The sequence below is a fragment of the Malaclemys terrapin genome, chromosome 10 (assembly GCF_027887155.1).
Source record: "Malaclemys terrapin pileata isolate rMalTer1 chromosome 10, rMalTer1.hap1, whole genome shotgun sequence".
NCBI lineage: Eukaryota > Metazoa > Chordata > Testudines > Emydidae > Malaclemys > Malaclemys terrapin.
Window position 1 is genome coordinate 40,326,916 of NC_071514.1, and position 14,874 is coordinate 40,341,789.

At 39.8% G+C, this 14,874-nt stretch overlaps 1 protein-coding gene across 3 annotated transcripts in view; it reads left to right on the forward strand.

The window, feature by feature from the left end:
* ZNF592 (zinc finger protein 592) overlaps positions 1-14,874 on the forward strand; it is an 84,995-nt gene that overhangs the window by 37,324 nt on the left and 32,797 nt on the right. For all 3 annotated transcript variants that reach the window (XR_008446551.1, XM_054043068.1, XM_054043069.1), the window contains exon 3: positions 11,949-12,127. Coding sequence is in view for 2 of the 3 variants with exons in the window: in XM_054043068.1 (XP_053899043.1) it covers positions 11,949-12,127 (179 nt within the window). In the remaining variant the exon portion in view is untranslated. The remainder of the gene's footprint in view (positions 1-11,948; positions 12,128-14,874) is intronic.

Here is a 14,874-nt window from a genome sequence, read left to right on the forward strand (position 1 = left end):
GTAATTATAAATAAGTGTGTAATGAGCATATCATAAAAACAAATTTTATATTTCCAAGATCACGGCTTTTATAATTTATACTCAAGTAAAGGAGAAAATCCCTGGAAATATTCATTTTTAGGAGGGGGTTCGCGAGACTTGACGTTTTAGTGAAAGGAGTTCACAGGTTGTTAAAGTTTGGGAACCACTGTACTAGGGTATCAGATATTTAGAACCAAGTCACATATCCCTCTCTTCTAAGGTGTTCTAAGTGCCAATGGTATAGGCATATAGCACGTTTGTAAAGGGAAAATGAGATGCAGTAAATGTGGGGGTGAGCATTCATACGAAAATTGTATAAAAGGGACACAGGTCAAGTGTCGTAGCTGCAGTGGTAGTCACAGTCCAGCATACAGAGCATGTATTGCGGCAAGACAAGCTAAAAACATACAAAAGACAAAAATAATTAATAATTATTAATATTAAGGTTATAATCTGTCTTATGCAGAAACTCTTAGGAGACTCTCAAAACCTCAGGCAGAAATGGAAGAGAAAATCAGCACAGGAAAAGGGGAATTGCAGAGACAGCCTCATTCTATTTAAAAAAAAAAAAAAAAAGGTGGTGGGGGGGAACACTGCACAAGGAATAGGTGATACATTAGTAGTAAAAACAAAAAGTGTTATTGCATTTATGACAGAAGTTATAAATTGCACATCAAATGGAAAAAACCGGAAAAAATGATAGCAAGGGCAGTGGAAAAATACTTGTATGGTAGCAATCTTGAATGAGGGTAATGGAGAAGTATGATACACATGGGAACCAAAATCTTTTATTGGAATGCGTCCAGTTTCAGAGCACATGGTCAAAAACTAAAAGAAAATATACTGGAAATGAGAACTAAACCATATATATATATATATATATATATATCCACGAAACCATGGCTGGTTGAAAATCTTGCTTTTGAAATTCCAGGGTATATTGCTTATAGGCAAGACTAAAAACTGGGTAGATGAGGAGGTGATTGTAGTTTCCTAAGGGAAGCATTAAACTACTTAGAAATAGACAATGAAGAAGTATGTCTTGAATATAATGCTGTTGAGATTCCAATGCAAAAGAGAAATATTTTTTTTAAGAATTTATAATATCTGTAACTCATGTGGGAAATTAGCAAGCTCAGAATTACAAAAAATAGTGAACACTGAAACCACATGTATTATATGTGGTGACTTTAACAGCCATAATAAGTTGTGGGAAAGAAGAAGAAAATGCCTAGAAAGCTTCATAGGTGGTGATAATCTAGTGGTTTGAATGATGGCATCCAACTGTAGTGGATGGTAAGTTTTCTTGCTTAGACGTTGGAATTATAACACCAGATATTGCGAGCAAATGCATCTGGGAAATATATAATGAAGAAGGACTGGGGAGAAATCATTTCCTTATACTGTACTTACTACTTTTCAAGGGCAAGGTAAGGTTGAAGATAATGGAAGATTATCCACCTGGAATTTTAAGAAAGCTAACTGGCACCTGTTTACAAGTAATTGTGCTGAATTTGTGAATGAACACTGTGCGAGTGATGACATAGAGAATTTCAGCAACAATGTAATAAAGAGGATAATAGCAGCAACTATTGTCACTATACCTAAGCTACTGAAGTACCCCAAAACTTAAAAACTCACTTCCATGGTGGAATGAGGAATGCAAAATGGTAGTTAAAGAAAGGACCAGAACCTATAAGAAAATGAATAGTGAAGCTTTAATGAAGTATAAAAGAAGTACGGCAATAGCATAAAGAGTTGGAAGAAGTATTGTGTGAGGTTAAATAAAGATACCCAAACATCAGAAATATACAGGCAAATTAGAAGAATGCATGGAATTCAGAATGAGAGTAGCTACATGCCAGGTCTTATTGGGATTGACAAAATAGTTAGAAGTTCTGATAATGAGAGAGCAAAAATTTTAGTAGAAACTTTGAGGTGTGAATAATGTTAGAAATCAAAGTGCAGCTTTTCGCCAGATTAAAAGACCATTCATTGAAGAGGGGCATGAACTACTATATAGTTGGTGAAAACATGAAGATATTGTATTGAGTTAAAGGTTTTATGTGCGGGAACTTGAGAAAGGATTGATATAACCAAAATTTCATCCCCAGGTAAAGATGAGATAAATAGATATATAATATTTAGATATCTTCCGGACAGCAGTTTGATGGTTCTTTTGGAATTATATAATATTGTATGGAAACAAGGAGTGATATTAGTAGGGTGGAAACATGCAGTAGTAATTCCAGTAAGAAAATCAGACACACTGTCCACAAAAGTGAATACCTATAGACCAATTGCCATTATGCCCTGTCTCAGTAAAATTATAGAGAGAATTGTGAATGAAAGATTATTTGCCTATTTGGAAAACAATGGCATATGGTGCAGCATGGTTTTAGGCGAGAAAGAGGAACCATCGATCATATAGTTAAATTGGAAACTGAAATACAAAAAAGTATGAGAAACAAAGGTTTCATGATAGCTGTCCTAGATATTGGAGATGCGTATAACGTGTTGTGGAGGGAAGGCATATTATACAAAGAAGGTACAATACTGATGAGGAGGAGGAGAACGGATGGATTAGAGAATTTTTGAGTAAATAGACCATGTAGGTCAGAGTTGGAAATGTTATGTCCAAAACATATAATATTAAAAATGGGTACACTTCAGGAAAGTGTCATCAGCCCTACATTATTTAATATTATGATGGTACTGTATATGCAAAATGAATACATACTGTTTGCATATGATTGTTTGTGCTCTGTGGGTTAAGAGCAGGTATCTGAAAGGAGAATCAGCAAAGCATTTCAAGAGACTTCAGGCTGGGGAAATGCATGAGGTTTCAAGTTGTTCATTGCTAAAACCAAAGGACTGATCTTCACAAAAAGGAAAGCTACGAAGGAGTGTACACTGTGTCTGTATGGAGAATAACTAGATATAGTTAAAAGACTTAAATCCCTGGGGTAATATTTGATATTTAATTACTTTGGAGAGATCATACAGCAGGGTGGAATTGATTTAAATCAAATTGATTTAAATCATGATGTAAATTACTAGTCAGGAAGACTCGATTTAATCATGGATTTCTACATAAAAGTGCATTCTTGTTGGTTGTTATAAGCTTAATACATATTCTTCACAACTCAGAGATAGATGTAGGTTTCATTTTTAGAAGGTACACACTATACATCTTTAAAGTGATTTATTTTGAAAACTTTTCAGATTAGTTTTACAGCTATATCAGGAAATGAATGATTTAGTTTATTTCATTAACCAAAGGTAATTGAAGCAGATATTTATGAAGTCATTGGGAGGTAAATTATCTCCAATTCAACAGGTTACTCATTAATATTTGGAGGATTTTCTTGCCATGCTGTATTTGGAGGAGAACATTACATTTACATTGCTGCATTTAACTAAAACAACAACATTATGTATTCTGGATTTTTTTCTTCAACAGCAAACATAATATTTTAACAAAACAAGCCTATGAATTTTTGAATGTAATTAAACATTTGAGTTTTTTAAAATCAAGTTTGGTTTTGTTAAATTGTTTTTAACTAAAATAGTTAAATATTTTATTTAAAAAAAATTAAATCGACTGTCAGCCAGGTGAACATGAGAAACATAAAATATTGGCATCTGCAGCTAACTCAGTCGTCTTCACCTTCATTTTCCTGTTTGTTCATAATCTGGAAAAGAAAAACAAGTTTTCCTGCTTTTTCAGCTCCCAAACGATTTCTCATTTTGGAATGAATTCTTCCACAGGAAGAAAATATTCTTTCTACACCGGCAGAAGAAGCTACTGCTCTTAAAAGTGAGATTTTTCACTTCAACAGTCTCTGAATCCAAGTTGCTTAAGTGACTTCCACCAGTTCACTGGTGTGCCTTCCTTTAAAACATCAGCAAACATATATTTCTTAAATGGTTCTTATTTCCAAACTGGGTTTCTTTTACAGCCTGCTGCCATTATAGGTTTTCCCTTCTAGTGAGAGAATGGTATGGTAGATTTCAAATCAATTAAGGCTATGCTCAGAAAGACCTCAAGACTTCTGGAATATGCTGCTCAAACAGTTTCACTTTTGTTTCTATGCCTGTCCCTCCCTTATCACATTTATCTCCAGACTTCTTCTCCTTGTCCAGCTCTATTCCACCCCCAACGATCTTCAATTCATTGAACTTTTTGAAACTTTGCACTTTTAGAGAGAGGTAAGGGATTGACTCTGTGTACACAAATTTGCAGAGGGACAATAGAGTTGAGTAGGGTTACCATATTTCAACAATCAAAAAAGAGGACGGGAGGAGCCCCGCCCCTGTCCTGCCCTAGCCCCGCCCCTGCCCCTTCTACTCCCTCCCACTTCCCGCCTCCTCAGAACCCCCAACCCTCCCCCCCACTCCTTGCCCCCCTCCTGGGACCCCTGCCCCTAACTGCCCCCCAGGACTCCACCCCCTACTTAAGCCTCCCTGCTCCTTGTCCCCTGACTGCCCCCTCCTGAGACCTTCCCCCCCCCATCCTAACTGGCCCCCTAGGACCCTACCCCCTACCTGTCCCCTGACTGTCCCAATCCTTATCCACACCCCCACCCCCAGACAGACAGCAGGGACTCCCACACCCCATCCAACCACTCCCCACCCCCTGACAGCCCCCCCAGAACTCCCGACCCATCTAAACCCCTCTGCTCCCTATCCCCTGACTGCTCCAATCCCTCTCCCCACTCCTGCCCCCTGACAGCCCCCCCCCCGCTCCTTGTCCCCTGACTGCCCCCTCCTGGGACCCCTGCTCCTAACTGCCCTCCAGAACCCCACCCCCTACCTAAGCCTCCCTGTGCCTTGTCCCCTAACTGGCCCCTCCTAAGACCCCCCCCCCCCTGTACTCTGACTGCCCAAAACCCTTACACACCCAACCCCCAGACAGCCCCCCCCGAACTCCTGACCCATCCAACCCTCCCCCCTGATCCCTGTCTCTTGACTACCCCCTCCAGAACCTCCCTGCCGCTTCTCTGACCCCCTGGCCCCCTTACCATGCCGCTCAGAACAGAGTGCTACAGAGCAGCGCGCTCGGCAACAGGGGGAGGGGAGCAGGGGGCGGAGCTCCAGACTGCCAGAGGCCCGACGCGAATGGCCGGCCGGCGATCTGCGAATGCAGGGAGGGGGAGGGAGGGAGAGAGAGGAGGGGAGTGAGCTCAGCTGCAGGGGAGAGGAGGGAAAAGTGGAGGAGGGGCTCTGGCTGCTGGAGCCCCGTGCGAGTGGCACGATCCAGCCGGCTGCCCTGTCAGCCGCGCGTGCTCTGCATAGGGGGGAAATCCGGACTTTTACAAATTCCCCCCGGATGCTATTTTTAACTCAAAAAAGCCGTACATGTCCGGCGCAATCTGGACGAATGGTAACCCTAGAGTTGAGGTCTGTTATTTCTCACCTCTCCATATTTATTTATTTATTTGTTTGCTTAAAAACACTTTTGCTGTTTAACAAGCATGTTATCTCTGGAGACACACATCCACAGTTTGAGAACTGCAAAACTAAGCATCTCTGATGGTGTCTTCTAGACTGAGCCCCGTTGGGTAGATAGAAAGATTAACCTTAATAACCTATACAGAAGGCCCTGGAACCCCGTAAGAGTGGGTCCCTAATCCGTGAACTATTGGAACTCATTTACAAATCTTTTCTTAAACATTACATGAATATATTGTCTCATACTATAGAATTAGAATGTATAACCCCTATTCCATGATGAGATATCGTTGATCTATAATGTATCTTAATTAAAACTATGTTTAGATTGCTTTTTTTCTCTCAAAAAGCATTTTATCAAAAAAATCCGATTTTTTTTTTTTTTTTTAATCATTGATTTTTATCCACCCTGTCATACAGACTATGTTAAACATAAATGCAAAGGAAGGATCAATCTGCTTTAAAAGTATTGCCGGGGCTAATAGGGAAAACACTGCTGGTGGTACACAGAAAGAGCCTTAATCAGACCGGTTATCAACTGTGGCTGGCAAGCTTTTGGGTCAGCATCAAAATCAAACTTACAAAATTAGATTTAGTACATGGACGGGCACTAAAAGTCGTGTGAGGTGCCTTTTTTTACTACACCCATAGGCACTCTACACAGAGCTGCTAGTGAAATGCCAGTAACACCACGACTGAAACTGCTGGACCTAAGTTAAAGGGAATTGCAGTGATGAAAGTACCATCCAAATTTATGACGATTGTTGGAAATTCAATAAGCACACAGTGTTAGAACTCCACATGCCATTCGAATTAAAATGTAGATGCATGAGCTGAAAGACAAGGAGAAGCTAAATGAACTGTCAACTTTTAGTCATGGGAAAATTAGTTATGGATGGAAAGCACAGGTCCAAATGTGGATTTAGAGTTATTTTAGAAACTCAAGCGTTAAAAGGGAGACTATAGGTATCAAAAATGAATTGTTGAAAATGAATTTTGAATTGTGCACTAGAGTTGAGGATAATGTCATGCTTTGGGGCCTGGATAGGAAAAATGAAGTGATTTTGTTTAGAATACTCACTGACCATTGTGATTTTAATGAAAATCAAATCAGTAAACACAAAGACAGACTATGTGTGTGCTGTCTGGTAGAAGAAACAATTGATTAACTGTTATGGGTATGTAAGGGCTTTGAGGAAGAAAGGGAAAAGCTGTTTGAGGAATTTAAATGGCTTAAGGTAATAAATGTTACGTTGTTATTTAGTAAAAATATTGGGGGAAAGTGTAGTATTAGGAAGGTATTGTTGCATTATCTGAAAGAGACTGGGCAGAACGAGAGAATATAAAACGCTAGGTATTTGGGGATTATAGTTGGTGGCCGCTATAGATGATGCAGTCAAGTCTGCTTTGCCCTGGGGGCGAAAAAAAGAGGAGTGATTGGGCAGGCTGTGCCTGGGGAGTGGAACTACAGAGGAGTGGTGCTAACTCCAGCGGTGGGTGCCTGGAACAAGGGAGATAGCCCTGGGGCTGGCATTCCAGAAAGGGAAGAGAACTGGCTGAATGAGAACTGGCAAAACAAGATCCAATGGCTGGAATTTGAAGTTAGACAAATTAAGACTGGAAATAACTCACCTTTTTAACAGTGGGTTGGTCTACACTAGACTTTGTAACTCAAATTGATTGATTGCCAGTTAACTAACTGTAGATACTGCATCTTTAAAGGCTAGTGTGAACATTCCCCAAATATTTGTTCTAGGATATAAAAATTTGTTCTTTGCCCCATGCCTTGTCTCCACATAAATTGTACCATTTCAGCTGTACCAATAGATTAAATTTCTATGAATCATATAAATGTCAATCTTTTTTTATGGGATTCATAGAATATCAGGGTTGAAAGGGACGTCAGGAGGCCATCCAGTCCAACCCCCTGCTCAAAGCAGGACGAATCCCCAGGCAGATTTTTGCCCAGTTCCTAAACGGCCTCCCTCGAGGATTGAACTCACAACCCTGGGTTTAACAAGGCCAATGCTCAAACGCTGTCTTTTACAAGCAATTGACAAATTATTAACTCAGTAAAAAGTCTAGTGTGGACAATGTGGTGTATAATAACTCATTGGAAGAACTTAAATGCTTGATAAATTCTTTTTCACTTGAAGTCTTTACATCAAGATTGGCTGTCTTTCTAAAAGATATACTGGAGTTCAGGCACAATTCTTGTTGGGCTTGATGCTGGAATTAGGCGAAATTCTATGGCCTGTGTTATGCAGGAGATCAGATTAGATTATTATGATTGGCCCTTTGGTGTTAGGATCTATGTAAGTATAACTCTATAAAGGGATATGTAATGCAACTGAAAAGCAGCAGGTTTAAAAAGTATTTTTACCAGTTTTAACAGAACACGCAATTAGCCTGTGAAACTGACTGCCATACATTGAGGTTAAAAAATGGACTAGACATTTATATAGATAATGAAAGTGCTCAAAGTTACTATAATAATAATAATAATTAATAAAACAAATGAACAAAAACAAAGTTAGGGCATAAGCCAACTTCTGACTGAAGATTTGAGGAATCGTTGGGGAAGTTATTGCATCATTGATAACTTAAGGGTTTTTTTCACCTTCCTCTGAAGCATCTGGTACCAGGCACTGTCAGAGACCGTATACCATCTCTCCAAAACTAAGCACATAGATTTGGCATATTTATTCTGAGAAGTATTGTGACCATGTGAATGAGATTTAGGGCAGCTTTATTACAGACCTGCGTTTTATTCCAAACCTCTGACAAAAATCATCTGGTGGAACCTCTCAGGTTATTTTGGTCTCATTGACTCCCAGCCCAGTGCACTCTCCGATAGGCCAAAGGCTATTTTTGTTGATGAGCATGTACAGTTTACCTGTTGATATGTAAATGTAAGAGGGATGGCTAGGCCAGTTCATTTGGAATGTTCAAAACGTTAAGGGAGCAGTGCTGAGCAAGTTCTGCTGTACATATGCAAATAGTGAGTTTGGGCCTCATCCTGCAAGGTGCAGAGTGCTCTGGCACTGATCCAACAAAGCACCTAGCAGGTGCTTAAAGTTAAGCACATGAATAGTCCATTCAGTGGGTCCACTCTTGTGCTTAAAATTGTTATATTGGATCAGAGCCAAAGTACTCTTCATGTTGCTGAAGTCGTAGGGACTATCCACTTGCCCACTGCAAATTCATTATAAAATTATGGAGGTTCTGGAGTTCAGAGGCTGTGAGGGGGAAGGCAGTCAGTTTCTTTTAACATTCTTGAAGACAGCTGCATCATTTTTTCTTCAAACTTTCCTAACCAATCTAATCCGAGTCAGAGACTAAACCAGGGGTCGGCAACCTTTCAGAAGTGGTGTGCCGAGTCTTCATTTATTCACTCTAATTTAAGGTTTCGCATGCCAGTAATACATTTTAATGTTTTTAGAAGGTCTCTTTCTATAAGTCTATAATATATAACTAAACTATTGTTGTATGTAAAGCAAATAAGGTTTTTAAAATGTTTAAGAAGCTTCATTTAAAATTAAATTAAAATGCAGAGCCCCCCAGACCGGTGGCCAGGACCCAGGCAGTGTGAGTGCCACTGAAAATCAGGCAGCACGCGTGCCATAGGTTGCCTACCCCTGGACTAAACCTAGAAAATTTCAGCCCTAACAATTAAAGTTTCTCACAGTTATGAGCAATTGAAAACAAGGGTCTTTTAATGGAAAATGTTAGGCCTTAACTATCAGCGCTATTAATTCCGTTAGCTAAAACCACATAAGAGTATTTTAAAGGGTGCATGGTTAAGGCCTCAAAAGTCAGAAAATGCGAGAACATTTTTATCTCTACCTCCTTGAAATTCAGAGAGAGCAATATTTCTAAGCATAAACAAGGGGTCCCCAAGCAGCTTAGCTTCAGTTAGCCCTAAAGGACACACAGAGTTTGCATATTACAGCAGCGTCTATTTCCTTTTGAAACCTAAGACACTAATTCCTGTGTCTGTGTGTATATTTACCTGCTTTAACCTTGTAAATAACTCTTTTTCATAGTTAATAAATCTTTAGTTTATTACAGGATTGACTGCAAGTGTTGTCCTTGGAGAGAGATCTCTAAGGTACAATTTACTTGGGGTAAGTGACTGGTCCTGTGAGACTGGGAGTAGTCACCTGAATATTGTTGAGACTTTTGGTGTAAGGGATCATCTGTCGCAAAGGCAGGCTTGCCTGGGTGGTAAGATAGCTCGGAGTGACCAAGGGGACTGTCTCCATGTTAAAGCTGTTACAGCGCTTGAGGCGGTCACACTTTATACTTGGTTGGTGAAATCTAATTATAGAACATACAACCAGTTTGGGGTTTTTGACCTGTTCCTTGACAGTCTACCCTGAGGTTGGCACTCACACTTATGAGCTACTCCGGAGAGCTTGGCATATAGTACAGCCTGCCTTTGGTGCAGTTCAAGAGGTGAGGCAGCTAATTATGACACTAACATAGCTATCAATTTAGGTGGACTGTATATACCAGTTCATTTTCACTATTTCTGTAGTTTATAATTTGAAATATGGTAGGTAAATGTGGCTTACTGTATACTTTTCACATAAATCACTTTCAAGGACTCTGACATACACACAGCATAGTACACAACGTTAATGTTACGCACATGTATTTAGGGATGTAGGAAATAAGTATTGTATGTTGTACTGTAGAAATAGCTTGTGATATTATAAATACAGATCCACACACATACCCACAAGGAGGCATGGTTAACGTAGTGTGTGCAGCCTTAATTGGGACTGGGCACTGACTTATAAGTTGGCTTGGAAAGATTTGATTTTTGTTGGTAAATGTTGGTAAAAGTAAATTTCAATTTACACACACAAATCAACAAAAAATATTTCCATTGCTGATCATTGTAATTTACAGACAGGCAAAGTAAGAAAAATGCTGCTTGAGAACTTTGATTTAAGGATATTTACTTATGTGTTCTGACATGTACTGTTGATAATTTGTGTTAACGGTCATAAAGCTTTAATTTTTTGAACCTCTGTGTCTACTGTTATTAAATAATTGTCTCACCCCTCCTAATTTCCCACAACTGTGAAAATTTAAATAGATAAAAATGTAAAAAAAAAAAGGTTAAAACCCATAATTTTGCTCAACTTTGAAAAGTTAAATTGGTAAAAATAGAAACAATGCTTCAAAATTATCTGTTGAAATTATAAAAAAATAAACATTGAATTCTGCCAGGCCTACTTGTGAGAGTTTCATTGAGCCCTCTTAATGTTGTTTAGTATCACTTTTTTCTTTAATGAAGTTTCCAAGGCTTTTGAAAGAAAAAGGTTAGTAAATAAGAATTCCATGCTCTGGAGCAGTTTAGCTGGACTCAATCAGAACACTCCCAAGCACGTTCTGAGAGTCTTTCACCCGTGAAACTTAGGAGCTGGGGAATATATGCATACAGAGCCACTAAACATAGCAGAGCAGAGCTCTGCATGGCAGATGTCTACCACAGCTGTACACCTGCTCAGGCATTTCCCTACTGTTCTCCTTAGCAGATTGTCAACCATCTCTTGAATCTGTTGGGGGAAGTGAGAGGAGTTGGGGTTGCTAGAGCCTGAGTGCCAGCAGTTTTGGAGCCATCGGAATTGAAACCATGTTCATGTAGAAAATTTACATACCAAATTCATGAAATTTTCCCTGCAAACCTATACTTCTAACACACACAGTAGTGGCCCTTCCTTCCAGTTGCACACGCAGGAGTGCTGGACAACATAAGGTCTGCAGAAACTGAGGAAGGGGCTCCTTCAAAGTGTAACAAAGTTATGTGTGTATATTCTTGCCTTCCTTCGTTTCACACTATACAAGATTAGCAAGAAAAACCTTGCAAAATGTACAGTATGGGTGGCATGTAATTTTTGAAGGCTCATAACTTGGTCAAAGTCAAAAGCAGTTTTCCAAGGGACACTCAAATGCACTTCTCTGTGCAGGGTACTTCCCTACCAAATTCCAACATTTTACCAGAGTGACTTCAGCATTAAAGGTGTGGTGTTGTTTTTTAAAGCAAGGTTTTTTTATAATGGGAAACATTAATTACTTTATTCCCTCTCGCCTCCTACCCAAAAAAATGACTGAATGGTTTTTGCTGAAGTTTTTCAGAACAATGTACTTTGAGGAAGAGACCAAATAGAGAAAATTTCAGCCTATTAGGTGAAAGTTTTTAAAAGAATTGGTGACACAAGACATGGTCTTGGAATGGGTGGTCCCATTGTAATAGTTTCTAACTTAAGAATTTTTAAGAGTTCAGCTGTGGAAGAAGCTGCCAAGGTGCTGTGGAATCTCCATCAGTGGAGATGTACTAGGCAAAACCAGGCATTGTTTAGGTCTCTTCCAATTTGAATGATTCTAGGATGAAATTAGATCACTTAAGAAAAAAATTGCGTAGAATAAATGGTTAATATGATTTCTTTTTTCTTTTCCAGACTTGTCAAGTGTGCCAGATGATGCTGCCTAACCAGTGCTGCTACTGTGCTCATCAAAGAATCCATACTCACAAGTCCCCTTACTGCTGCCCAGAGTGCGGGATACTGTGCCGATCAGCCCATTTCCAAACCCATGTCAAGGAGAATTGCCTACATTACTCTCGCAAAGTTGGATACAGGTTTGTTCTGTTTATAAGGGTCTGTCTGGAGATGTGAGGAAGATGGGGGACTATTTCAGCTCTTTGGAAAAAAGTCAGATTTTTTTATTACCTGTTACAGAAAATTAGGCAGATTGAGGTGCAAAGGCTGAATCCAAAGTTCCACTGAAAGATTGTTTTTAATATATTGATAGCATAAAAATCACTTCCTCCTATCAGTTTGAGAAATGCATAAAGTCTATTTATTTAGGTTGATAATTGCTCACACATCCCAACGAAGGAAAGCATTCTGGAACAGCAAAACAGATTTAAAAATATTTCATGTAACAAGAAGAAGATTACAGTAAATAAAAACGATTAGAAAGCATTTCTGAGTGCTGAAATGAATTTGAGCTCACTTAACAAAATAAAATAAAAAAATTGTACAAATTGGCCAAGCTTCAAGTTGGGCACCCAAAATTATTAGTGACTTTTGAAAATATTGGCCCTGAAATCTTTCCAGTTTTATACCCACTGACATCAGTCCCACTCAAGCTTAGATTTATTTTTACTGTTAGCTTTCTATTTAGAAAGATATGTGCCTTCAACAATAGGACCTGGGTATCGCTAGGAAAGTTAACACCACATCCACGCTCTCCAAAATGGAGAGATCCCACAAATCTGCAGAAAATTTTGCTTTTAAGATAGGTAGTACATGGATCTTTGCAAGATTGTAAGAGCTATTTGGTGCAATGAAGTGCATATCTAGGAGCTGGTTACAGCTCCCTGAGTGTATGTCTACACGGCAAAGAAAAACCCATGGCTGGCCCATGCCAGCCGTCTTGGGCTGCAGGGCTGTTTCATTGCTATGTAGACTTCCAGGCTTATTCTGGAGCCTGAAGTCTGGGACTGTCCCAGTCAGTCCAAGTCCGAAAGTCTTCAGCCCAAGTCTGCTGGCACAGGCCAGCTTCAGGTTTTTCTTTGCTGTTTAGACATACCCAGATTCTCCTTGCATATCTGTACTGGCCCTTGCATAGGTTAGAGCAGTGGTTCTCAAACTTTTTTACTGGTGACCCCTTTCACATAGCAAGCCTCTGAGTGCGACCTCCCCTTGTAAATTAAAAACACGTTTTCATATATTTAACACCGTTATAAATGCTGGAAGCAAAGCGGGATTTGGGGTGGAGGCTATCAGCTTGCAATCCCCCCCATGTAATAGCCTTGTGACCCTCTGAGGGGTCCCGACTCCCAGTTTGAGAACCCCTGGATTAGAGTAATCTAAGGGCTGTTCAAATTTAAGACGGCTAACTGTGATCCCCAACAGACCACAGAATGCCAGAGTGTAGCAGTATCCCAGCCATCCTCCTCTCTATCTCCTTTCTTGTGTGTGGGGTGAGTGATTCACATAGGAACCAGGTACACATCTTCATGCCAGGTGGAAGCTCCCCCACACTAGAAGAATTCTCAGCTGGCCAAATCTGACGGCTTTTTAGTCCCTTTGGGTTGCTGGAATACAGTAGAAAGTCTTGCTCTGTGAGATTTAGTGTGTCTTGCAATATACAAGGCCCCATGTACTCAATGGCAAGATGGACCTAAATTCTGTGACAAAGTCCATAGATTCTGCAGCACTCTGGAAATTCTGTAGCTGTTACCAATACATTTTATAAATGGAGATTTGTATTATTAAATATAAAAATAAATTATACGTTCATTGCATTCCTCTATTGTTTGTTTTCATATTAAATTCAATTTATTTTTCACTGTCCCTACACTCTAGTTTTCAGCAATATGCCACCATCTTTAAGTTTGAGTTAACAGCCGATTAAGATGAATGACTCAGTTCCTTTTCTCAGAGATATCATTTCAGGCTGCCTGCAAACTCAGGCAGACATCACTGCATTCGTTTCACTCAGGTTACACTTTCAAGCTTTTTCTTCTAACCATGAGGGTTCGAAACTTCACATGAAATCTGAGATTCTGGATCACAATTCTGAGGCGAGGGTGAAATCTGCTGGAATTTTCATGGCTGCAGAATTCACAGGGTACTGGTAAAAATTTTCAAATTCATTAACAAAAAGGAAAAAATAACTGGCATTTCTCTCATAATTGAAAACTTGGAACAGAGAGCTGTTAAATAACATGTTTCATCACCTACCTCCATTCTCCAGTGTGACATTTGGAATACATCTTGAATGCTTTAGGAGAGCACCTGCCTTTTGTTAGATGCTCCATGGTAATATCCCCTTTGTCATGGGTCAGGGCTTACCATAGTCAAGAGGAAGGGAGTTTTGTACTTCAGCATCACTTGTGTTGTGTCATAGGGGAGGATCTTTGACAAAGCAGCAGCTCCTTTTACAAAGGACAGGATTTTTTTGAAGTGCGTAGCTGGCTGGAAAAGGGGAGTGGTGTGGCCACAGTAGTCTCTGTTAGCTCTGTCAATGTCCCTGCCTCTTCTTGGTGTTGGGGCCTACCACAAGGGATTATTTTTTATTATTTATTTGTATTGTGGTAGCCGCTAAGAGCCTCAATCATAAACCAGGGCTGCACTGTTCTAGGCATTGTACACACCACACAAGAACAAAAAGAGAAGGGCAACAAAGTTGTGACAAGATTATGATGATCAACAGATGGCTCAGGCAGAGGAAGGCTTTGGGATGTATGGCCACTGGGAGGCATTCATGGACTGTTCTCTCGGGATGGATTTCACCTGAGTAGGGAGGGAAATAGACTTCTAGGATGGAGGCTGCCACAACTGATTAAGAGAGCTTTAAACTAGGAATTTGGGGGAG